This window comes from Perca fluviatilis, chromosome 10, assembly GCF_010015445.1.
Source record: "Perca fluviatilis chromosome 10, GENO_Pfluv_1.0, whole genome shotgun sequence".
Classification (NCBI taxonomy): domain Eukaryota; kingdom Metazoa; phylum Chordata; class Actinopteri; order Perciformes; family Percidae; genus Perca; species Perca fluviatilis.
Window position 1 is genome coordinate 26710464 of NC_053121.1, and position 26466 is coordinate 26736929.

Below are 26466 nucleotides of genomic sequence, written 5' to 3' on the forward strand. Positions count from 1 at the left end.
CAGTTAAAAAGGCAAAACAGTAGGAGTTAACAGCCGGACTGGAGACGCGATAACACAATTCTGTGTGTCGCTGCTGTGTCAGAGTCCCGTATGAATCATATGTCTGTGCTTGAATGAGATTAACACTTTGAATCAGAAGCCATGACACTATAACTGAGAGGATGTGGCAGATTGGATGTCTGCACAAAAAGAAACCAAAGTGAAAATGGCAAAAATAACTGATTACAATCCAGGAAGGAGAGAGGAAAATTCAGAGGGTTAAGTCTTCACTAAAAAGACGAAGATCTTCTGAGATAGATACAAAATAAGACCTTTAGAAGTTGCGCAGGCCTCTTACCGGTGACTCGGCTTGATCTGTAGTCTTTGTACATGCTAGAGATGCAGCGTTGTCGTGTGTGTTCTCAGCTTCTCTGGTCTTGTAGCAAATCTGTTTTGGAAAACAAAAATAAAGAATAACAAAGGTCTGATCAGCTGTTTGTTCTGTTACATAAAAATGCAGTGTCTTACACCACAACTCTGCAACCCGACTTTTTCATTATTCGTTCAAGGACACTGACTGAAAGCGGCCGAAATAAAAGGGCTTTGTCTTGAACAGAGAGAGAAGACAAACAGAGGAGAATGTAATTCATCCCCTTCTCCAAGAGGCACGACCTCCCTGCTTTGTGAAGCAGAAGCTCATCCGAGCCAAAGAGGGCTCTGAGGCGCGGGAGGGTCCCATTGACTGCGCTATTAACACTTAAACTGGGTGGATCAGCATAGACGAAATACAAAACGCTGCCAGAAGGATGCACAGAGAATTCTGTAATGCATTTCATTCCGCTGAGAAGGGTCCTGAGGGTGCCGTGATGACCAGAGTAATTGGCTTTCTCCAGCTATGATAATCTGCATCAGTCATGCCATGCCAACACACTCTCAGGCCACTGAGAAGGTCACAGTGATCCCCAAACCTCAATCTTCTCTGCTGACTGCAGCCCCAGAATTCTTATTGAAAGCAAGACTATTGTTCTGCATTCTTGTGATTTTACCTTTTTGTTTAGGGGCTTGATTAAGTGGGCTTTTTTTTTTTTTAACTTTTTTAGTACCAATAAGTTTGCTTCTGACTTGGAATGTATTTACTTTGACTACAAACAGTAACAAACACATACATTATATATCATACGATATATAATGTACAGTGGGTACGGAAAGTATTCAGACCCCATTACATTTTTCACTCTGTTTCATTGCAGCCATTTGCTAAAATCAAAAAAGTTCATTTTATTTCTCATTAATGTACACTCAGCACCCCATCTTGACAGAAAAAAAACAGAAATGTAGAAAGTTTTGCAAATTTATTAAAAAAGAAAAACTGAAATATCACATGGTCATAAGTATTCAGACCCTTTGCTCAGTATTGAGTAGAAGCACCATTATGAGCTAGTACAGCCATAAGTCCTCTTGGGAATGATGCAACAAGTTTGGATTTGGGGATTCTCTGCCATTCTTCCTTGCAGATCCTCTCCAGTTCCGTCAGGTTGGATGGTGAACATTGGTGGACAGCCATTTTCAGGTCTCTCCAGAGATGCTCAATTGGGTTTAGGTCAGGGCTCTGGCTGGGCCAGTCAAGAATGGTCACAGAGTTGTTCCGAAGCCACTCCTTTGTTATTTTAGCTGTGTGCTTAGGCTCATTGTCTTGTTGGAAGGTGAACCTTCGGCCCAGTCTGAGGTCCTGAGCACTCTGGATGAGGTTTTCTTCCAGGATATCTCTGTATTCATCTTTCCTTCAATTGCAACCAGTCGTCCTGTCACTGCAGCTGAAAAACAACCCCATAGCATGATGCTGCCACCACCATGTTTCACTGTTGGGATTGTATTGGGCAGCTGATGAGCAGCCTGGTTTTCTCCACACATACCGCTTAGAATTAACGCCAGAAAGTTCAATCTTGGTCTCATCAGACCAGAGAATCTTATTTCTCAAAGTCTGGGAGTCCTTCATGTTTTTTTTGGCAAAACTCTATGCGGGCTTTCATATGGCTTGCACTGAGGAGAGGCTTCCGTAGGGCCACTCTGCCATAAAGCCTCGACTGGTGGAGGGCTGCAGGGATAGTTGACTTTGTGGAACTTTCTCCCATCGCCCTACTGCATCTCTGGAGCTCAGCCACATTGATCTTTGGGTTCTTCTTTACCTCTCTCACCAAGGATCTTCTCCCACGATTGCTCAGTTTGGCTGGACGGCCAGGTCTAGGAAGAGTTCTGGTCGTCCCAAACTTCTTCCATTTAAGGATTATGGAGGCCACTGTGCTCTTAGGAACCTTGAGTGCTGCAGAAATTCTTTTGTAACCTTGGCCAGATCTGTGCCTTGCCACAATTCTGTCTCTGAGCTCCTTGGGCAGTTCCTTCGACCTCATGATTCTCATTTGCTGATGTGCACTGTGAGCTGTAAGGTCTTATATAGACAGGTGTGTGCCTTTCCTAATCAAGTCCAATCAGTTTAATTAAACACAGCAGGACTCCAATGAAGGAGTAGAACCATCTCAAGGAGGATCAGAAGAAATGGACAGCATGTGAGTGAAATATGAGTGTAAGCAAAGGGTCTAGTGTTAATTTTGTCAGACGAGACGAGACTAAATATGTTCGTCAACGACCTTTTTTTCCATGACTAAGACGAGACGATGACGAGACTGCGCCAATGTCCAAAAACGCTGAAATTTCACTTGAAATACGCCTCGCCAGTTTCGTGCTGCATTTATTTTATTGTAAAATATCCTTTTCCCGTGCAGTGGTTGTTTTTGTCGTTTACTGGTGAAATAAGGAAGAGGCTCAATATTTATATAACTTCATATCATTTATTTATTTTTATAACTATTTGACTGAAATGGTTATCAGAAATAATTTATTTGAAAAAAGACTAAAATGTTTTGACTAAAACTTGACTAAAATGGCGAGACTTTTAGTCGACTAAAACTTGACTAAGATACCTTGAGTTCTCTTTTGACTAAAATGATGAGACTTAACAAAAAATGTTGGCACAAGACTAAGACTAAATTAAAAATAGGTGACAAAATTAACACTAAAAGGGTCTGAATACTTATGACCATGTGATATTTCAGTTTTTCTTTTTTAATAAATTTTCAAAAATTTCAGCATTTCTGTTTTTTTCTGTCAAGATGGGGTGCTGAGTGTACATTAATGAGAAATAAAATGAACTTTTTTGATTTTAGCAAATGGCTGCAATGAAACAAAGTGAAAAATTTAAAGGGGTCTGAATACTTTCTGTACCCACTGTATGTGTTGTCTGTTGCGCTGAAACAATTAGCTGACAAAACGACAATCGACAAAAATTCGGAAAATTAATCTACAGCAATTGTGACCATCATTTCAGTCCTTTATTAAGCAGTCCCTCCAGGATTTCGCGATGTCGCCAATTCATGTGAATTCAACCAATTACCGTAAATTTGGTGCGACTTGCAAATTTGACCAATAACCTGAAGTTTCAGTCCAGAGTAATTTTATTCTCCCCAAAACAAGTTTCCTTTTTATTTTTAAAGAACTATAAAAAAATAAAATAAAAATCGCAACATTTTTTGCAACTTTCACTTTCTCCTGCAACTTCATTGCAACAAACATACAAAAGACATTGCAACTGTTATCTACATTTTTTACAAAAGCTCCCGCAAAATCAAGCATTTTGGGCCGCAACAATCTCAAAAAAAGGCCGCGAAATTCTGGAAGGACTGATTAAGGAACAATGCCAAATATTCTCTGGTTTCAGCTTCTCAAAAGTGAGGATTTCTATGATGAATATTATATCATTGTACATTTTAAATTTGGGGGTTTTGGACTGCTGTTTAGACAAATGAGCAACTGGAACATGTTAGCTTGGGCTCTGGGGAATAGTCAGGCGGTCTTTTTCACCATTTTCTTAAACTATATGGACTTAAAAATAATAATCACAAAATGAAAATAATCAAAGCCCAAAATAATACATATTCCAAAAAACGTTTGCACGCACACACACACGCACCCCCACCCTCCCACACACACACACACACACACACACACACACACACACACACACACACACACACACACACACACACACACACACACACACAAACACGACAATATATGTCACATAAAGTAGAAGCCATCGACCATCATGTTTCATGTCACAATAGTGCATCAGTTCTGTTATTCTCTTCCTTACGTGTCAGGCAGTGATAAGATATTTATCACTGCCTGACATGTAGTTACATTGATGCTGACACTTATTGTATATGACAGGCACAATAAGATCTTGGCACACACAACAACATCTTAATGGCATCTTTGCAAGCTACTATGCGTACGTCCTTGCAACATGCTCTTATAAAACCTACACAATAAATGAGCAACTCACAGCACACTGTAAGGCATCGCTACCATCCATGAAATCATTTTTGAATTGATGATAATTGATTGATTGATAACCATAACTGTCAATAGTTTTGAAAATTTTACAGATGCATTCAGCAGAAAGGTTTTGCCACTATGCTGATAAAAATCACAATCTGGGTGTATTATGTTTCCTCCAAAAAGTACTTATGCAAGTAAAGTAAAGTAAAGTATATGAACATATTTCATAAGAGACAGGGCTGGACATTTATTCTAACTGTTATACTGCAGCTTTCTCTTTCCACGTTTTTGGCACTCTAGGTACAGTCAAACCTAAGAAATGAGACAGTCAAGGTAAAACACAGAAGAATTTTTTTTTTATCTTGTATCCAAAAGTTTTATCTTGTTAGGGTTTTTCTATTGTTGTGGTCACAATTTGTCATTTTTGCAAGTTTTAAAAATCACAGTCACAGTGTTTAAATCAACAATGTGTGCCTCTATCAGCATCAGCGTGGCATCCAGATTAGCCTACTTCTGTGACGTAACTCAGTTTTAAAGACACACCATCTTCTTGGCCCCCTGGGTTCTGCTGCTTCAACTGCGTCTCTTGTGATGAATACAGACAACAGAACGGTACCATCCAGTACTGTGATAGCTAAACTAAAATATGAGATGATGTATAGCAGCCAGGCAAACACAATACGATCTACTGAATTGTTAGTGCATTGTCTTTAGACATCACTGTAGTAGTATACTTGTAAACAGGAGACCAGAATAACTGATATGCTCTGCCCTTGCTAGGGATCGACAGATATGGATTTTTTAGTGCCGATGCCCATACCAATTTGTTTTTTCATCAGCCTTAGCCGATGACTGATACGGCTGCCGATTTTCTTGAGCCGATATTTGGAGCCAATACTGCTTTTGCTCCCTGAATTTACATCATAAAAATGTAAACCCTGCCACACTGGATTTGTTTTCGGAATCTGCTCTGCCATTTCTTTTAAAATAATAAACAAAAACACAGATCAGTGTCACTTCTGCGATCAGCTTACATTCATATGACCCAAATTATGTGTGTAATGTGCATCATATGGATGGGTGCAGCGTCTCCAGCAACACAGAGCTGCCTGTGGACGCCTGTCTGTAAATAATGCAGGGAAATAACTATCGGCGAACGCTGCAGCCACGTATCGGCCGATGCCGACACACGTGAAAACGCAAATATCGTCCGGCCGATAAAATCGGTCTATCACTAGCCCTTGCACTGGCATTTGGACCTATAGGTGCTGTTACACTGAGAGCCAGTGAAACTGCTGAAAATTTGAGCAGACCATTCACCACAGTAATGGCAACCACAAAGCAAAATCAAGGCCAGGGAGAAAAAGTACAAACTCCCGCTGTGAGGAGAGAAAAACAGGCTCCTTATTCACCATCAGAATGGCATTAGCCTAAACTTCAGAAGAATAATGACAGTTATTTTAATTTGGGGAAATAAAATGATGGGGTGGGGTGCAAAGAAAATAAGTTTTTTAAGTCCTTTGTGGGCACAACTAATGGCATTCATCACCCTTAAGGCACCCACATTCCCTATTATATTTGTTATTACCAACATTTTTCATTTCCACACACTTAGCTCTAAAGTATTTTTCTACAGTTGGGAAAAAGCCTCAGTTGCTAACTTGAGAAAATGTGTACACTAATGATAATGAATGAAGCCAAGAAACTGGGAAGAGAGAGGTTTCACACTAGTCTTTGAAATCAGTCTCTGAAATTGTAATTCAGATCCAGCACTCTTACCAATATGCAAGCTTCAGAGTAAGCACAAAAGCTGGGGAGACAGTATTTTAAACAGAGTTTTATGCAGACACAGTTGCTGGGACCATAAACGTTACTGAAATTAAACAACAGATTTTCTGTGTAGCAGAAATGCAACTAGAAAATTGTGTACAAGCAATCAGCTAGGTGGCTAGTACGGACAAGTTGCTTCAAATGATATACGGGTTTGGTCTAATTTCTCAGTAGTCAAAAAAACACATCACAGCTTTGTTATTGATGACTATTTAACTCGTATATCAATACAGCAAATGGGCAACAATGTCAGTTTAACTGCTTCATAATGCCATTAGATGTTTCTGGTGCATCCCCTCTTACAGATATTCATCATTCAGACATGTTCCATGTGTTTAGCCTTGTGTAAGTATGTGTTTACTTTCATATGTATTTTTATACACAGTTCAGTACATTAGTACATCATCTTGATGAATGCATGAGGCCAGACTAGGGCTGTCTAGCAGGGATTAGAGGATCCCCTAGGTGAAAAGAGCATTATCAGAGTCAACTGGCCTATATAATGATGGAGAAGGGAGATAACATGTAATAGCCCCGATAGGTCCATTCATCTTTTGTCTCCACAGCAGGGAAACGGCAGCCTGGGAAGGCAAAAACCAAATCGCCCTCTGCAACAATTCGCAGCATCGGATGAATCATACAAATTTCACAAGAACCGATCGGTACTTCACAAGCAGCTCTCGTGTAACTTTTCTTTCCTGTAGCTATCCCTCAGCCTGCGCGCTTATCTCTGTGATAAACTACCTCATCTCCCACTCAGGGGCAACAAATAGAAGGCTCGAAGGTTTTTACATTTGTCTGAAAAAAATCATAAAAATGTGTCTTCAACATCAAGTAGGGTAAAAAGCACAACCAAACGACTACTGCAACTATACAACAAATGGATTTTCTTTTGCATTGTTGATGACAGGTGATGATGTACCCATTTAACTTAAATATTTCTAAAGATGCTACAGGTGATTTTATTATTTAGGTCTACTGTTGAAAATCCTTAATCTTAAATTTCTTAGGAAACCATGTAAGCTGGTGTGAGCACTGTAAAGTATTCCAGTTTTTGTTGACAACCTGTGAACCGCATGATACACCTTGTGTTTTTTTTTAAATGATGACATTACCTATATTGATAAGCTAGGGTGCTCACAGCTTTTTTTCTTGCTGCAAGCAATGGGCTGCTGCATTATAGTAAATGCTGCTGTTTAGTTATATCATTTTGTTGGGTATAACTCACAAGGGGGGAAAAATAACAAACGGGTTAATAATACAATACATTATTGTATATCTACTTGCTCTTTTGTATCCTAATTATACGGCATAGCAGATTCAATGGAATGTCTCTCAAAGTACGCCTGGGAATAGGGCAGAAACCCTCCATTGCCGAAGATGTGCATTCATTTTCTTCAGTGAGTAAAACCAAGCCCTATCTTCTTAAAGAAACTGCACGAGAATCTCCAATCTTTACTCTCCAAAAATGTAACCACTCATGGTTTGCTTTATAAAAGATACTTTACTGACACATACACATACATGTAGCGAAATTCATTCTCTGCATTTAACCCATCCCTCAAGGGAGCAGTGGGCAGCCATTTACAGCGCCCGGGGACCAACTCCAGATCAGATCAAGGGCACTGACTGGAGAACCTAGTACATGTTTTGATGGTGGGGGAAACCGGAGAACACGGAGAAAACCCATGCATACATAGGGAGAACATACATACAAACTCCACACAGAAAGGCCAGGAACAACCTGGATTTGAACCAGAACCTAGTGTATGAACCTTCTTGCTGTGAGGCCAAAGTGCTAACCATTGGGCCACCATGCTTCCTATTCAAGGTTGTGTACAGACATTTAAAAACTATCAGACTAGTACCATGTTTGTTGTGTTATTGAACTGGAGTCAGAGCTTTTAAAAAAGATATTTTTGTGAGCGGTAATAACCTTGTTCCAACACCGAACACAAGTCAAGGTACATATAATAAGGGCTGGGCAGTATGTATGTGTATATATATATATATATATATATATATATATATATATATATATATATATATATATATATATGTGATCTGGTCTCAGATTTTGGATATTGTAAGTGTTGTCTTTTCCTGGTTTTAAAGGCAGCATTACAGTAAAGTGAGGTCATTTCCTCAACTTACCAGGCTGTTCTAGGTGTTCTATTATTTGCCTTTAACCACTTAATCATTATAGTCACATTGTTGATGATTATTTTTCTAAAATCTAATTGTGAAAATGTTTTTTTAAAGCACCAATAGTCAACCCTACAATATTGTCGCAGTATCGACATCGAGGTATTTGGTCAATAATATCATGATATCTGATTTTCTCCATATCGCCCAGCTCTAAATATATTATTAATGTAAATGTTTTGGTCACAAACTCAGTAGTAGAGAAAGCAAAGAAAAACAAATGACATGTGTGTAAATACTTGACCCGAGATGGTGAGGGCAGGAAGTTCAAAGCTGATTACCCACAGATCCTTGGCATCGCTAAAACAAACCCTCACAGTGCAATGTTCATACATCTGATAACTGCTATTGTTAAAGGCAAGATTTTTAAAAAATGAGAGCACAATATATGTAAAGTAATATTAGTAATATTGTTTTACAGGCAATAGTCCACAATAGATTATTATGGTTTTATATAGTTGGTTGGAGAATATACAGTATGAGTAATTACAAGGAAAACCTTTGATGTTGTCAGACGTTAAATGTGCGTTGTGGGAATGAAATGGCTTCACTGGATAGAAGCACTGTCATGTTTGTAATGATGTGGGTATTTCTGTCATCTTTCCTCCAATCACAATTTGCACAACTGTGTGTACTCTACAGTAAATTGAATTCACATTTGTATCTGCATACAATACAAATGGTAAGGTGTACTGAAAATACAGCCACAACTGTTCCCACGCCATTACAAACGTGCAATCGTGGTACCGTATTTGTCTGTTAATGAGCCCCTGCAGACATTTTGAAGAGATGACAGTCTGTCAAGCCTTCTTACACACAAGGCAAACATGTTGGAGAGATGGCATCACCGCTATGCTGCAGTATGTGAGGCCACAATGTCAATACAGTTCATAACTCTAAAAAACAGAAACACTAAAGCAAGCAGTCATCTGTGCCCTATGAGTGCATTTCTTGAAGATATGGTTGTAGATCTTTTTTTGTCATAAATATTTAAATCATTTCATTCAGATAGTGAACGGATCCAGAAACAGTTTATATCAACAATTTAAAAAGCTACTAACATTCACTCCATTGAGCAGTGAGTCATAAAATCAGTGCAACAAAAGAAGTATGTGTGCTATAAATCATCCGTATAGCATTTCTACCAACTGATGAGTTGCTTGTGTAGTTGTGTTGGTGGTACACTAAAGGTTTGCACATATCACTGAAAGCGTGAAAGTTTTTAACCGAGGGCAAATAGAGGACAGAGAGAGCAAAGCAGACTGTCCACTGGTCTCCGCAAAACAACGATCAAAGAGGAGGAAACTGGTTACAAGGACATCCTCCATCATTTGGACGTTGCTCAGGCTGAAAACTCTGATGTTGACCAGAAAAACTATTTTCCACAATGTTAACAGACATAGCCAGAGGGCCAAACAGTACTATTTTCTATCACCGCAAGACAGGAAACAAGCCCCTAAGTGTGAGGAAAGCAATAAAAATGTGTGCATCCTCAAATAACAAATGAAATTGCATCCTAGGTTTATGGAAACATTTACACAAGACCTACAGCTTTGGTGTAATGGTAGTTTTAAGAGTCACACAAAGCAAAGAGAACATACTGTGGCACACTGCTGTATCAGTTCTGCTCAACAGACAGACAAAGAAGTCTTTTGTACCCCAGGCTATTCAACTCCTCCCAGCGATGGCGGAGTGAAATTGATTGAATGCTCACCTGCATTGTCATTAGGCTGCTGAACTGTCAGTCAGTTACTGGCTATGCTAGTCTTATGCACAATTTGCATTTGTTTATATAACAAATATCTATTCTATATCTTTGTAGTTTATATTTTCCACAGTAATCATTATTCTTGCACAGTTCTTACTTTTAATTACTTTTTAGTGACAGCTCTCTGTAGTAGTTCTGGTGGCTAGACTGTCATTTAACTGCTGTGTTTTTGTCCTTTTTGTCCTCATGCTTATGTTTTTATTCTTTATACCTGTGTGTATCAGCGTTTTGTATGTGTGGTACTGTCTGTCTGGCTGTCCGTCTATCTACAGTACTTCACTGTGTCTACAAGCTAGTGAACCCATTCTGAAGCCTTTGGTGAATAAGAGGCCATCCCAGAATACTCGTTATACTCGAGTATTTTTCATTTAAGCATGCCACAAAAACTCCAACACTGAACCATTAGTGTCCTGATGTCTAGAAAGTACAACAGTACAGTAAAGAAATTAATTCAGCATGTAACAAAATACAGGCAACAAAAATACTAATGACCCTAGTGAAGCTGCTTTTCATAAGTTGTAAACAGTCTCTGGGCCACAAAACTGTTAACTGACAGCCACTGACAGGTGCTGGATATGGGAAACAACCTCACTTACTTAACTGTTTCACAGAATGCAGTCTCGGGAGAAGCCTTCGCTCTGTAATTTACGAGTGGGCTGGTAGCCAATGTGTGTACTGTTTAACAGCCGTAGACACTTGCTCTCTTTGCATTCATGGCCAATGAGAAGGTCAGGGAAATCATTTTCTCTCTCTTGCTTACATACACGGAAAGCTCCAGCCCAGTATATAATTTGTAATAATAACAAACAAAAAGCACAGAATTTCACTCAAAAAGAGGGAAAATAAACAGGATTTAATATCAGGTGCAGGGGAACAGACATGTTTAGGTGGCCAGGGTATTACTTTGCGGATTAGTTTCCCTCTGAGAACATACAAAAAGCTCAAGTGTGTACCATAAGTTTATAATGTTCATTAAACAATGAATGACAAAGAGGGAACTTATATTGAGAGTAAATGACTGATGACAACAATAAAGAAGAACACTGCAGTGTTGCTTTTAAGGTCTCTGTAATTATCTTCAACCTCCATCCAGTAAACATTATCCTTAAAATTGTGCCCTTTAATGGAGGCAATATCCTCCAAAGTTTGATATATAGTGCACAACAGTCTATTAAGAGACATGGCACATTCCCAGTTTGAATATGTGCAACTGGGAATGCGTAGCTGGGCATTGCTGAGAAGAGCAGAGGTGTTGAGTCAATCAACCCTTAGTAAATAAAGGTTTAAAAAGCAGTCCTGCTTGTCCATTTAAAAGGGTTAGATGGGGCTCAGCTATCCCTGGTACTTACATAAGGGAAGGAGGGCAGGCTAAAGCATGTGTACAGAGAGGATAGGACGAGACAGGGAGGACGCCCCTGTCTTTAACTCTGATGTGCCGAAAAAGACCTACGACATTAGGGCTTAAATGTTTAACTCATATCAAGTAGAATAGAGAATATAGAAGTTGAGTTGATTTGGAGTTCATAACTTGGAAAACATTGATAAACTTCAAACAAACTGGCACCCTTTGAAGGTAAGGATGCTCCCTGACGTTTTTTTATGCAACCAAAAAAAACCATTGACCTGGGGAGGGCATTGCCTTGTATTACAACAGTATACTGTGTGTGTGTGTGTGTGTGTGTGTGTGTGTGTGTGTGTGTGAGAATCAACACAGACAGTAGAATTCGCTATGCATTCATTTAAAAAAAATAAAAATATCTTTCTGTTAGCTCTATTTTTTTTTTTTCTTCTTATGACCTCATAAGGAGGAGATTCCAGATCGGCCCATCTGAGCTTTCATTTTCTCAAAGGCAGAGCAGGATACCCAGGGCTCGGTTTACACCTATCGCCTTTTCTAGCCACTGGGGGACCATAGGCAGGCTGGGGGAACTCATATCAATGTTAAAAAACCTCATAAAGTGAAATTTTCATGCCATGGGACCTTTAACATTTAAGTAAGCTAAAATAGGCGCAATCTTCTGTGTTCTGTGTCAACTAAAGCCGAGTGAGTGCAGCGGTCTCACCTTTAACGGCTCCTGTTTCTGCCGAGCCAACACATGGACTGGGTGTGCACTGTTCCACAGCTTTTCAAACTCATCAACGATCAAATTAAAATGAGAAATAAAGAGTTGAGGTAAGTCCTTTGTTGAAGTATCGACAGTTTAAAAGAATAAAAATTTGGTGACTCATAATAATACTATTCGTTCACCCAGTACAAGTTGTGAGGAGGCATCCTCATTCAGCTGTTTCATCGAGTTCTCTCCAGGCCCTGGCCAGAGGGCACAGCCTTTGATTGAAAAACAGAGGAGTCTGTTTTGGTCCTCAATGCAGGCTCCTCTCTTAACAGCTAATTACCTTGTCTCAACATAGGAGCTGCCTCTGATAAGAGGTTTGAGCTGCTTAGAAGTAAAGAGAAACTGTGCAGTTTACAATTATCTACATTCATCTGCTGATTTTTGATTAATCAATTAATCAGTAAGTCCATAAAATATCGCAATAGAGTGAAAAATACCAATCAGAAGTTTACAGAGCCCAAGGTGATGTAGTCAAATGTCTTGTTGTGTCTGACCAACTGTCTAAAACCAGAGAACATCAAATGTACAATATCAAACAGAGAAAAGCAGCAACTCGAAACATTTTAGAAACTTGAACCAGCAAATGATTGAAAATCGCATGATGTTCACAGCACGCATCAATAACAAATTCCAATTTATTTAAAAGAAAAAACATAGCAACGGGGCGGCCTCTAGCTCACCCAGTAAGAGCGTTCGCCCCCTTTTGGGCTAAGTCCTGCAGTGGCGCGGGTTGGAATCCGACCTGCTGCCCTTTGCTGCGTGTCATCCCCCATCTCTCTCCCCCTTTCATGTCTATCCACTGTCACTTCATAATAAAAGGAAAAAAAAAAAAAAATAATCTTAAAAAAAAACAAAAACACAGCAACACATAAATGAACCCTTACTTGCAACTCACATAGCTTCCAAGTCTTAAGAAATAAAAGAGGGTAAAGTTATTCCAGTAGGCTCCATTTATTTGCAGCTATTGAATCTTTAATACTTAGCCCTCAATATCTCTGCTTACATAACTGTTTTTCAAATGATTACACTGTGGTTTGATGAGATCAGTCACAATGGGAATAAATTAAAAGAGAAACGACACACAGCCACTAAATTGTTAGATGAGTCGCTTACAATAAAATTGTCTTTTTCTTCACCATTTACTCTGCTGCAGTCACTCCTCTCTCCACCAAATCCAGCTATCTACTTTGAAGCAAAGTATAAAAAAATGTATTGTGGGACCCAGTAAATACCCTTGTATTCCCTTGTATTGCCCAGCACCAATGGCTGATTGGGCTACCTAAGGTGATTTACTTCATTTGTGGCAGTGTGCTTGCAATCCTAACCAGTCAGACCAGTGTGCTGACACTGAGGTTAGCTGGGAGCCTCAAATGGCGTTTTTCCATTACATGGTACCTGCTCTACTCGCCCTTTTTTGTTTTTCCATTATGAAAAAAAGTACCTGGTACGAGCTAACAGGTACTTTAAGTATCACCTCCGCCGAGGTTCCAAGCGAGCTGAGGCGATACCAAAAGGTGATGTGAAAAACCTGCAGACTACTGATTGGTCGGAGAAAATAGCCACAAATCACTGCATCATCATTGCTAGCGACAGACGGGGGTGTCCTGAACAAACCCAACATTTTTAAATAGTTTAGCCAGCTGTGTTTTTTTTTTTAAACAAAATTTGTTGAAATTCAGTGTGTGTGTCACGGCAGTTTCCTGCGACGTCGCTATGACGACCGACCACGCCCGCGAAAAAGAGGAAACCAAGACCGAAAACCGAAACACCGAAAGAAATTATGCCAATTATTAGTACCATTGCATTTATGGCTATGACTGTGTACTAACTTTACTAAAAATCAAGGCATTGCAATTGTATAAATTAATATTAAAGTTTAATTAAAAAAATATCTAGCAGAAATATGGCTACAATCTGATAGTCACATACAGTATATAGTAGCCTAAGAACAGAATAGCTTACTTATTGTTGTTATTATTATTATTATTATTATTATTATTATTATTATTTCACTGAACATATCAGACAATGAGGGTGCATGCCCCTCATCTGGTGCAGAGAGACAAGTCTTTTTTTCTGCACTCTGATCTCCTCCTGCGCTGGGCGCTGCTCCGTGCGCGCTCAGTCTCCGTCTCCACGCGGGTTCTCCGCATCCATCGTGCCTGGATCATTTCTCGTGCGCCCTGCTTTATTTCCGCATCCAAGTAATGGTCTTTATAACGCGGAACAAGTACAGTCGCGATGAAGTGCAGAGGATCCGAATAGATCTCACTGAAACGTGTGCTGACAGACTCTAAGAGCGTACTTGTCATTGTTTTCACTCCGTGGTCCGTCTCAACCTCTTTGCTTAGGAGACGCTTTGCAGGTGGAACGGATCGGGTACTGACACACATGCAGGTCGCGGTTTCTGTTTGCGTCATCACAACATTTCGGCCGTATTGTTTCGGTGATATAAGTATTAGCCGAAAACCGAAAATGCCCTTTTGGGCCATTTTAAAAATTTTCGGTGGCCGAATATTCGGTGCATCCCTAGCCCACAGGTTTATTCAGAAAGGTTTCCTCATTGAGCACTATTTGTAAGAGTATGAGGTGTGGATGCAGGCTTTTGAAACTAGCATTTCATCATTAAACCTATGGCTACTCAACAGATTTAGTGTTGCACTCCTTTACTATAGTCAGACTCACAAAAGGATCAAAATCAGTGCAGTAGAACAAGAGATATCGTCTTTTTTATTTCAATTATTATTCTTCCTTGATATACTCTGGCGCCTATATTACACACAAAGTCGTCTCGCTTTGCCAGACCTTCCTCCACAGGGCTGTGGAGGAGGGTCTGGCTAGTCCACACAACATTCCGGGATGGGAGGAAAATGTGCTCTGGTTTATTGGCATTTCTTTAAACCAATCGCAATCGTCATGGGTGGCGCAAAGCACCGGGCAGAGGCATGGTGCCGCTGCAAAATAGCCTCGGGAAGGAACTTGTTTTGGTGGAACGTGTGTAAGTTCAAAAGTTGTTTTAGTCGTGCAACAGAAAACTCAGATTGGACAGATAGTCTAGCTAGCTTTTTGGATTTACCTTGCAGAGATCTGAGAAAAGGTTAACCACAGTCCTCATAAATCTAGCTAGCTTTCTGGTTTTACACTGCAGAGATCTGAGAAGCAGTTAACCATAGTCCTCATAAATCGACCGGAGTTTAAAATTCCAACACAAAGAAAGCCCAAATTTCCGGTGGCAAAGTAGCAATCCCAGAAGTGGAATGTCGTGCATACAGACTACACACAATGCAACTCAACCTTGGACAGTTCAGTCGGAGATTTGGGTGTGTTACGCTAGCCTCAAGCAGAGATGAAGAGAGGGCTACATAGGTCTGGTAAGCTCACGTCTTTCTAACTCCACAACCCCAGATTTCTTTCATTTTAATTTTTTTTAATGATCAATTTTTTATTTTATTTTTTTATATTTTTAAACATACAGAACATACAAACACAATTGAACAAGAATAAAAACCCTCTCCCACCCCCACCCTCTGCGGTCTCGAGGAAAGAAAACAAACAAAAAAAACATCCAGCCAACAAAAACAGGAATCAGAAATCAACACTTGCCTAGTTGCCCTCCTCTACTTCTTGTGATGCTGAGGTCATTAGGACTGATACTTGTGCTGCTGCGTTTCTCCATAGGTCTATAGTCGATGATTTGGCTTTGTTAATCCTTGCTGTAAAGAGCTCAAGTATAATTATGTCTAGAAAATACACCAACCACTGTTTTACACAAAGCGAGTGGGGGAGCCAGCGCTGAGCTATCATTTTCTTGGTCGCGGTTGAGCCGGCTAGCCAAATTTTCTTCTGTCTCCCAAGCAGATGTAATTTAGAGTCGTCATTAAGAAATAAAACAATCGGGTCAGTAGGAATTCGACATCCTATCACATCGGATATTATTGATGTTTTATTCCAAAACTCATGCACCTGTTCACACTCCCAGACCATGTTCAGGAAAGTTCCAGTTTGTTCAGGTTGACAGAATGTGCACTAGGGAGTAGGAATGCCTTTGGAGACGTATTTCTTCTGAGGAGTCCAATATGTCCTATGGCATATACAGTCCTTAGCAGTATTCCCCTTGAGCGTTTCGCCTTTTCCACATTTCAGGCCTCAAACATAAAGATATAAAACTGTAATTTTTGTGAAGAATCAACAACAAGTGGGTCCCAATTATGAAGTGGAACGAAATTCATTGGCTATTTCAAAACCTTTTAACAAATAAAAACTGAAAAGTGGGTGCAAAATATTCAGCCCTTTACTTTCAGTGCAGCAAACTCTCTCAGAAGTTCAGTGAGGATCTCTGAATGATCCAATGTTGACCTAAATGACTAATGATGATAAATAGAATCCAGCTGTGTGTAATCAAGTCTCGTATAAATGCACCTGCTCTGTGATAGTCTCAGAGGTCCGTGTAAAGCAGAGAGCATCATGAAGAACAAGCAACACACCAGGCAGGCGAGAATATTGTTGTGGAGGCGTTTAAAGCAGTTGGATACAAAAGATTTCCCAAGCTTTAAACATCCCAAGGAGCACTGTGCAAGCGATAATATTGAAATGGAAGGAGTATCAGACCACTACAAATCTACGAGACCGGCGTCCCTCTAAACTTTCAGCTCATACAAAGAAACTGATCAGAGATGCAGCCAAGGGCCCATGATCACTCTGGATGAACTGCAGAGATCTACAGCTGAGGTGGGAGACTCTGTCCATAGGACAACAATCAGTCGTATACTGCACAAATCTGGCCTTTATGGAAGAGTGGCAAGAAGAAAGCCATTTCTTAAAGATATCCATAAAAGTTGTGCGTTTAAAGTTTGCCAAAAGCCACCTGGGAGACACACCAAACATGTGGAAGAACGTGCTGTGGTCAGATGAAACCAAAATCGAACTTTTGGCAACAATGCAAACGTTATGTTTGGCGTAAAAGCAACACAGCTCATCACCCTGAACACAACATCGCCACTGTCAAACATGGTGGTGGCAGCATCATGTTTTGGGCCTGCTTTTCTTCAGCAGGGACAGGGAAGATGGTTAAAATTGATGGGAAGATGGATGGAGCCAAATACAGGACCATTCTGGAAAAAACCTGATGGAGTCTGCAAAGACCTGACACTGTGGCCGAATTTGTCTTCCAACAAGACAATGATCCAAAACATAAAGCAAAATCCACAATGGAATGGTTCACAAATAAACATATCCAGGTGTTAGAATGGCCAAGTCAAAGTCCAGACCTGAATCAATCGAGAATCTGTGGAAAGAACTGAAAACTGCTGTTCAACGCTCTCCATCCAACCTCACTGAGCTCGAGCTGTTTTGCAAGGAGGAATGGGCAAAAATGTCAGTCTCGATGTGCAAAACTGATAGAGACATACCCCAAGCGACTTACAGCTGTAATGTAGCAAAAGGTGGCTACAAAGTATTAACTTAAGGGGGCTGAATAATTTTACAATATTTCAGTTTTTATTTGTTTAAAAGGTTTGAAATATCCAATAAATTTCGTTCCACTTCATGATTGTGTCCCACTTGTTGTTGATTCTTCACAAAATTACAGTTTATATCTTTATGTTTGAGGCCTGAAATGTGACAAAAGGCGAAAAGTTCAGAGGCGAATACTTTCAAGGCACTGTATGTTGAAATGGATCTGCTGGTGATTTGGGTTCTTGGAACAGTGGGAAATGTCCCAAACTGTCTCCCAATTAATTACTTTCCCCTCCGGGCTCAACTCTCGCTCCCATTTCTTTACTATTGGGAGTTCTCCTACGGATACTTGCATCGGTTTAGCATAAATCCTGGACACCAATCCTCTCTCAGGAAAATCAACAAGCCATTCAATGATTGGGTGAGTCTCGAGACTGTTTCCCCATGGTACTCCATAACATTTTAGGGCTGACCTTAAGCGAAGATAAAGGAAAAAGGATGTCCTAGGGATCTCAAAGCTAGTTCTCAGGTCCTCAAAGCTCAACATACCTTCCCCATTGAATAACTGGTCTAGAGTATAAATACCTCTGTCGCTCCACTGGTTATAAAAAAAAGGTTTGTTACCAGACACTAAGTGCATGTTGTGCCAAATTGGGGTGCTCAAATGCCACTTATTGGTGTAGCGAATTTGCTCCTCAACCTGTTTAAAGTTGGTCAATGTGTTAATAATAGGGCCATAGGCTAGCATACACTTTTTTGGACACACACCTGCAAAGGCGAGGTCTTGCAATCTTAGACTTCCAGTGAGGTTTTGCTCAATTTCTCTCCATGGGACTGTAGATGAGGGGTCTATCCACACTCTGAGGGCCCGTAGCTGAAAGGCTCTATGGTACACTTTAAGGTTGGGGAGGGCCAGGCCTCCCGTGTCCATGGTACGTTGCAAGGTAGAGTATTTAGCCTAGGTTGTTTACTATTCCAAATATACTGCTGGATTACGGCATCAAGTTTCTTCCAGAAATGTATCGGTGGGGGTAAGGGGATCATTGTACTTAAGAAGTTCACACGAGGAACTATGTTCATTTTAACCACAGCAATCCTGGACCGTAGCTATGCCGGCAGTGCAGACCAATTAGTCAGATCCCGTTAGTTAGTATAGTTTCATAGTTGTCATGGACAACTCGCTGTAGCGATGCATGGATGGTGTTGCCCAAATATGTAATTTTGCTTTGGGTTGGTATTGTAGATTTCTTTCATTTTTAAACTTGTAGTCTTCAGCCCCAACCGACACGGATTCAAGTGACATCACTTTTTCAAGCAACTCATTCTGAAGCCACGAATGGCTTTATATACAACATATTTCACATATGCAGTAGTACTCCCCAAGACCTGTAAACAGACTTTGATCTGTAAAATGGGTGGAGTTCCCCTAACTTTTAAGGTTAAAGTTAGGAAAAGAATTGGGTCTTGGTAAAATCACAGATTCGAAAATAAACATCCTGAACGCTTTTTTAAACGCCACAGCCAACTTTTTTAAACTTTTCTGAAAGAAAAAAAAAACACCCTACGTCATGACAAGCAGAGTAGCCAGACCGGTCATTTCCATAACAACAAGAAAAAATGGAGTCTGAGCACAGGAATTTATATGGTATGACCGAGAGTGCTCCCTGTTCAGGGAACTCACTTTGTTTCATCTAACGTTAGCATTAGCACCGCTCCCTCTCTCTGTTATTTCTCTAGCTCACTCCACCACTTTGTTTTATCTAACGTTAGCACCGCTCCACAAAGCACTCTAGGATACCGTAGCAGTAGCTGTTGTTTTGCAAGAAAGACGCTGTCGGCTGCTTTTTGGAACCAAAATGCTGCCAATTTTTTTTTATTATTATTATTACAAAAGCGCCCTAGTCAACTTTTTCTTGTCAAAAAAAGACACCAAGTGTGAACATAGCCTTAGGCTACATTTACTTTGCTACGTTTTGTGCACACAAGTGTTTTTACAGTGCCTCAAATATTGCCCCTTGAACTTTTCAACCTTTTGCCACTTTCAGGCCTCAAACATAAAGATATAAAACTGTAATTTTTGTGAAGAATCAACAACAAGTGGAACAATCATGAAGTGGAACGAAATTTATTGGATATTTAAAACCTTTAAACAAATAAAAACTGAAATATTGGCGTGCAAAATTATCAGCCCCCTTAAGTTAATACTTTGTAGCGCCACCTTTTGCTGCGATTACAGCTGTAAGTCGCTTGGGGTATGTCTCTATCAGTTTTGCACATCGACAGACTGACATTTTTCCCATTCCTCCTTGCAAAACAGCTCGAGCTCAGTGAGGTTGGATGGAGAGCGTTTGTGAACAGCAGTTTTCAGTTCTTTCCACAGATTCTCGATTGGATTCAGGTCTGGACTTTGACTTGGCCATTCTAACACCTGGATATGTTTATTTGTGAACCATTCCATTGTGGATTTTGCTTTATGTTTTGGATCATTGTCTTGTTGGAAGACAAATCTCCGTCACAGTGTCAGGTCTTTTGCAGACTCCATCAGGTTTTCTTCCAGAATGGTCCTGTATTTGGCTCCATCCATCTTCCCATCAATTTTAACCATCTTCCCTGTCCCTGCTGAAGAAAAACAGGCCCAAACCATGATGCTGCCCCACCACCATGTTTGACAGTGGGGATGGTGTGTTCAGGGTGATGAGCTGTGTTGCTTTTACGCCAAACATAGCGTTTTGCATTGTTGCCAAAAAGTTCGATTTTGGTTTCATCTGACCACCACGTTCTTCCACATGTTTGGTGTGTCTCCCAGGTGGCTTTTGGCAAACTTTAAACGACACTTTTATGGATATCTTTAAGAAATGGCTTTCTTCTTGCCACTCTTCCATAAAGGCCAGATTTGTGCAGTATAACGACTGATTGTTGTCCTATGGACAGAGTCTCCCACCTCAGCTGTAGACCTCTGCAGTTTATCCAGAGTGATCATGGGCCTCTTGGCTGCATCTCTGATCAGTCTTCGTTGTATGAGCTGAAAGTTTAGAGCCACGGCCGGGTCTTGTAGATTTGTAGTGGTCTGATACTCCTTCATTTCAATATTATCGCTTGCACAGTGCTCCTTGGGATGTTTAAAGCTTGGGAAATCTTTTGTATCCAAACCGACTTTAAACTTCTCCACAACAATATCTCGGACCTGCCTTGTGTGTTCCTTGTTCTTCATGATGCTCTCTGCGCTTACACGGACCTCTGAGACTATCACAGAGCAGGTGCATTTATCGGAGACTTGATTACACACAGCTGGTCTATTTATCATTATTAGTCATTTAGGTCAACATTGATCATTCAGAGATCCTCACTGAACTTCTGGAGAGATTTGCTGCACTGAAAGTAAAGGGGCTGAATAATTTTGCAGCCCTCTTTTTCAGTTTTTATTTGTTAAAAAGTTTGAAATAGCCAATGAATTTCGTTCCACTTCATAATTGGGACCCACTTATTGTTGATTCTTTACAAAAATTACAGTTTTATATCTTTATGTTTGAGGCCTGAAATGTGGCAAAAGGTCGAAACGTTCAAGGGGCGAATACTTTCGCAAGGCACGAAGCTCTTTAGCAGTCACGTTAGCGGTTTTGTTGGTACAGCTGGAGATATCGCTGTTTACTAAGGGTGTAAAGATTGACAGATATGAATCAGTATCCAGTTGTATTATCACATATACAGCTACATCGATACACGGACCCCTGGATCGATCTAAATGGACCAAGATTTGGGCGATGGCCCGGTTTTAACGTTACAAATTGGTTGACTGAAGCTTTGCTGTCAATTCAACAAAGCTGCTGCGGTGTTTGCGATGCCGTTGAAAGAGACAGATGTGCGTTTGTGTGCCAGGGAGACAAAAGCCTCGCCATGTGTGTGATGAAGGACTTGGTTCATGTTCGGGGTGGCAGGGATCAGCCAATCAGCGCCTTTGGCTGCATAGAAAAGGGTGATGAGAATGAATACAGGACTGTTGTGGGCAACTTTGTCACTTGGAGTGAGCTTAACCATCTGCAGCTCAATGTGACAAAAACAAAGGAGCTTGTAGTGGATCTGAGGAGGGCAAAATCATCTGGGACCCCTGTTTCCATACAAGGGGTCCCTGTGGACACTGTTGAGGAGTACAAGTACCTGGGGGTGTACTTAAACAATAAACTGGACTGGACTAGACACGCCGAGGCTGTCTACAAAAAGGGCCAAAGTCGACTCTTTTTCCTGAGGAGGCTGAGGTCCTTTAACATCTGCCGGGCAATGCTGAGGATGTTCTATCAGTCTGTTGTGGCCAGTGCTATTTTCTTCGCTGTCACATGCTGGGGCAGTGGGATGAGGGTAGCAGACACCAACAGACTGAACAAACTGATTAGGAGGGCTGGTGATGTCGTGGGGGAGGAGCTGGACACACTGATGACCGTACCTGATAGGAGGATGCTGTCCAGGCTTCAGTCCATCTTGGATAATGTCTCCCACCCTCTCTACGACACACTGGCCCAGCAGAGGAGCACCTTCAGCAGAAGACTCCTCTCACCCAGATGCACCACAGAGCGCCACAGGAAATCGTTCCTGCCTGTGGTTGGTCATTATGTGGTCATACAACTTTATAACACCTCCCTTAGAGAGTCACACACCCCCTCTCTGTAAGCATCTCATCTCAAACATAGACAATAGACAATCACTTCTCCCTTTTTTTTTTTTTTTTCGCACTATAATCATCTCAACAGACAATTCATTTTCTCTTTTTTATTGCACTATTTGCATGTACATTATCGCTGTACATTTCATATCTTATATATTATTACTGTATATTTGTTTTTATTATATATGTTTAAAGTATTGATAATATGTTGTTTTTATTTGTTGTTTGTATATCTGGAGTGGTAACGAAAATAATTTCCCTCTGGGATTATTAAAGTATTTCTGATTCTGATTCTGATTCTGATTGTTTGGGTTAGCAGAAAAAATACGTGCCAACTGCGACGTTTCGTTTTTGGAGTTAGCGGTGCGAGGAATACATTGTGGATATTGTAAATTGTACTAGCTGTGGTCTGTGAGTCATCCATCCACATGTGCGTTCATAAACATGTGAGTAGACTGGTATAAATATATAGAGATATGTATTTGGGTGTGTTAGGTTTATATTGACGTTTACATGTTCTAAAATGTTCAGTGCATTAGCATAAAAGTTAGCTAGACGCATGCTAACGCTCACAACAGTATTATTGTGCTCATGTGTACTTGCGTAATGAAGTGCTCACAATGGCTGTGTAACGTAGACCTATGTTTGAGTTACAGATTAAAGCAGCAAGGAGGCGGTTTTATTTATTTTGGAGCTGATGTGTTTATTTGGTGTGTTTTAAGTGGCTAGCTAATTCAATTGAAGTTATACTATTAGAATGTCTTAGCTTTGCTATTCCCTGGTCCCCCACACTGAATTGTTCCATACTAAAATGTATCATCTCTGAACCATATCGTAGCCCATGTATCTAGACACGTATCGGATCATCTTAGAAGTGAGAGATGCACACCCCTAGCGTTTACACAAGATACTGTATGTGGTCAAATGAGTCCCAGACCATCTCGGCAAGTAGTTTGACTGATCGGATCACAATGCATGTAGGTGGTTGTTTACACTTCTATTTAGCGCTGTGATCCGATCACTCAAGACGCATTTTAAAAACCAAGTGTAAACACGGTCTATATGACTCAAGCTCATAATGAGAGTAGCTCCATTGTCCTGCTATCCGTTTCTTCACATACTAAGCACACTGACACTCACAAGACTGCTCATCTCTGTCTGGTCCACTGACTGATGGATTTCCAAACTCTGCATCAGCCAAAGCTATTAAGTGGTCTGCTGGAGAGAAATGACTTTACTGTTCCCTGAGTGCAACATCAGGCTCAGCAATTCCTGCCTGCTATTGTCTAGGGCCACTGTGACTAAGTTAATTTCTTGCCAGACAAGCACAAACACTTTTGCCGACACACACAATAAATAACAAAAAAACTAAATCATCTGAATTACTCTATTTTCTCTATTTACTTTCAGCTAAAAATGTTGGTCGCATGAGATGACCCATGCCAAATGAGTTTCATTCAAGGAATCTGAGTAAATGGCTCTCTTTTTTTCATGCTTAGGCATTGGCATAGTAATAGACCAATACTGTGTTCGAAGCCACTGTGTAATACAATAAATACCTATAATGGATTACCCATTCACTATGCCAGACTTCGGATTTAATACAAGGCTTGTAGTATTCAGGAAAGTTTAACCCTGTCTGCTTGGATACATTTATGTTGTTCATGGCCAAATACATTAACTGAACAATTACTTTCTGTCTACAGTATAAACCATACAAAAAAAAAAATGAAAAAAAAATCTTTTTTGTAGAATGTGGAAAAGGATGCAGACCCTATCCTACCCTGCATTATTTCTGGTCATATATGAGTAATCCACTCTTCATGTTGACAGACTGGATGGCCTAGGCATCTTGTGGCACTTTGCTTGCGATGGTTAACCAAACAAAAAATGATTTCTAAGTCCAGATGTCTGAATGTGGCTTCATCCCACAAGGACTTGTAAAGGTGCATTGCATATGCATGCGGCCTAAGGACATTGTGAAAGGAAGGCACTGGCTGATGTAAGCTCCTTGCAAATGTGGAAAAAAGAACTAAAAAATCGCGCCTTAATTGTTAATATAAATGCTGGTATGCAAGCATCCAAAACTACTGAGAGAAGTGATTCAATTATTTGTTTACATAATTGTAGGTGTCAGCATGCACTAATCACTTGAATATTCTTTAGTCTACACACCATCTTTAGTCATCCCACACACAGAAAACACACTTATCAAGTGTGTAGTGGTATATATCATGAAGATTTTGAGCACAGTACAATGCAGTATTAAGATTGTTTGATTCACTGTGATAGAAACCAAAGATCACGATGAGGAGAAAGTCAAGATGGTTTTGCTAAATTTGTGGTACTTAAAAAGCAAAATACTATAATAATAATAATAATAATAATAATAATATGAGGCTTTCTTTAAATTGCTTATTGTTGTCTTCACACTCAACAATCTCTATCGCCAACAGACACTTGCAGGGGAAAAAACAAGAAGTCAAGCATAGTTCCTACAGTTCCCCCACATGGTATTTCCGTAGCCACTCTAACCATTAAAACCGAACTATAAATTCAGCTTAAGAAACCAGTTACATAACATGCTGACTGTTGGAAAGCAGAACAAATGAAAGAAATATGAAAAGCTAAACTATGAACTAGTCTTATTCTGAGGCAGGATCTGTAACCATGTTAAATGTGCACAATGAGAGTCAGAGTAAAGTGTGAATAGGACATTTGCATAATTGCCAAAAATGGCAAATGCTAAATAATAAAGCGAATCAGGCAGTTAATATGTGGCGATTATGTGCCCAGCCTAGTTAACCTTGGAGCCTAACAGAGCAATGTAAGCTCAGTAATTTCCTACACATGCTTAATCACAAGATTATAATATGTTCGGTCTACTTGTGAATATATGTTCAGCCTACTAGTCCTTGGAAATGAGGTCAGAAACAAGAAACAGTTTTGTATAATGAATACCTTTGGCTTTAACACCCGTAACTTATACAAGCAACTCAGAGGCTAAAAGTATAGTATTTAACTGGAGCAAACTGTCAAGGGTTATGAGTCACATTGTGTGTCCCCTACTCCCTCCTTTGTAGTAAGTGGGGTCTAGCTGCAGTGATTCTTTGTCTGTGAGCCTTATCTAGCTGTGAAGTGCAAAACTCTGTCCTGCTGTCTCTATTGGCATGGTGATGGAGGCAAGGCATCACATCCCAGATAAACCTGCCTCTGTTCTCCCAGCAGCCCAGCAGGCTTCATGTTTGCTGCAGATTTTAGAGAAAATGTTCCCATAGCTATTAGGCTTTAGGGCTGCTGGTGACATGTTGGCACCTCTGATTGGAAACAACTGAAGTTGGGGGAAAGTGATGACGGGGGAAATGGTCAAGACAACATAGGAACAAGGCAAAACTAGGGGGAAAAGTTGGACTGGGATGGCCACCTAAACAGCTTTAATAGGAAAATAACTGATGGAAATTATAGTATTCTTCTTTTGCAGCATTATCAGCAATACCAGTACATGTATCAAAGCAATTTAGCATGTTTAAACCAGAGGCTGAACAAAAGACATTGCTAAGTTAGAAGCAAATGTTGATGAAAGTTCCGTAAAAACCACACAGAGGCTTGAAAAGATTGCATGTAATGATTACTGTACACAATAAAGAAACAAAATCCCCAAAAGAAAATCTGTGGCAGGCAGGTTGTAGTAACCCACATAGTAATGATGCTTGTAGTTGCTGCTGCTGCCGCCTCAAAACTGTCACCAAGGGGAAAACCTTGTTATGCTGAATATTCAGCAGCCATACTGTTTCCAGGTGGCAAGAGATTGGGTACAAGGAGGCATAATTGAATGCACTAATATTGTCTCTCCTTATAATTATAATAATTTACAGCACAATAAACATTAAGTATGGGTAGAAAACTGTTAAATTCTACTTTTCAGCTTATTTGAAAAGAATAACACACATGATGCCGTGAATGTAAACAAAACAAATGTCGTCTTAAGAAACAAGCGCGGATCAGTTGGGCTGAAACTCATTTATCAAAAAAGTCAACTCTATAAATGTCTTGTTTTGTCTGGC

At 40.2% G+C, this 26466-nt stretch overlaps 1 protein-coding gene across 4 annotated transcripts in view; it reads right to left on the bottom strand.

The window, feature by feature from the left end:
- The window catches only part of enox2 (ecto-NOX disulfide-thiol exchanger 2), a 192000-nt gene that overhangs the window by 133530 nt on the left and 32004 nt on the right, over positions 1-26466 (bottom strand). For all 4 annotated transcript variants that reach the window (XM_039813280.1, XM_039813277.1, XM_039813276.1 and 1 more), the window contains one exon: positions 338-427. In XM_039813280.1, coding sequence (XP_039669214.1) covers positions 338-371 — 34 coding nt within the window. In that variant the 5' untranslated portion in view covers positions 372-427. The remainder of the gene's footprint in view (positions 1-337; positions 428-26466) is intronic.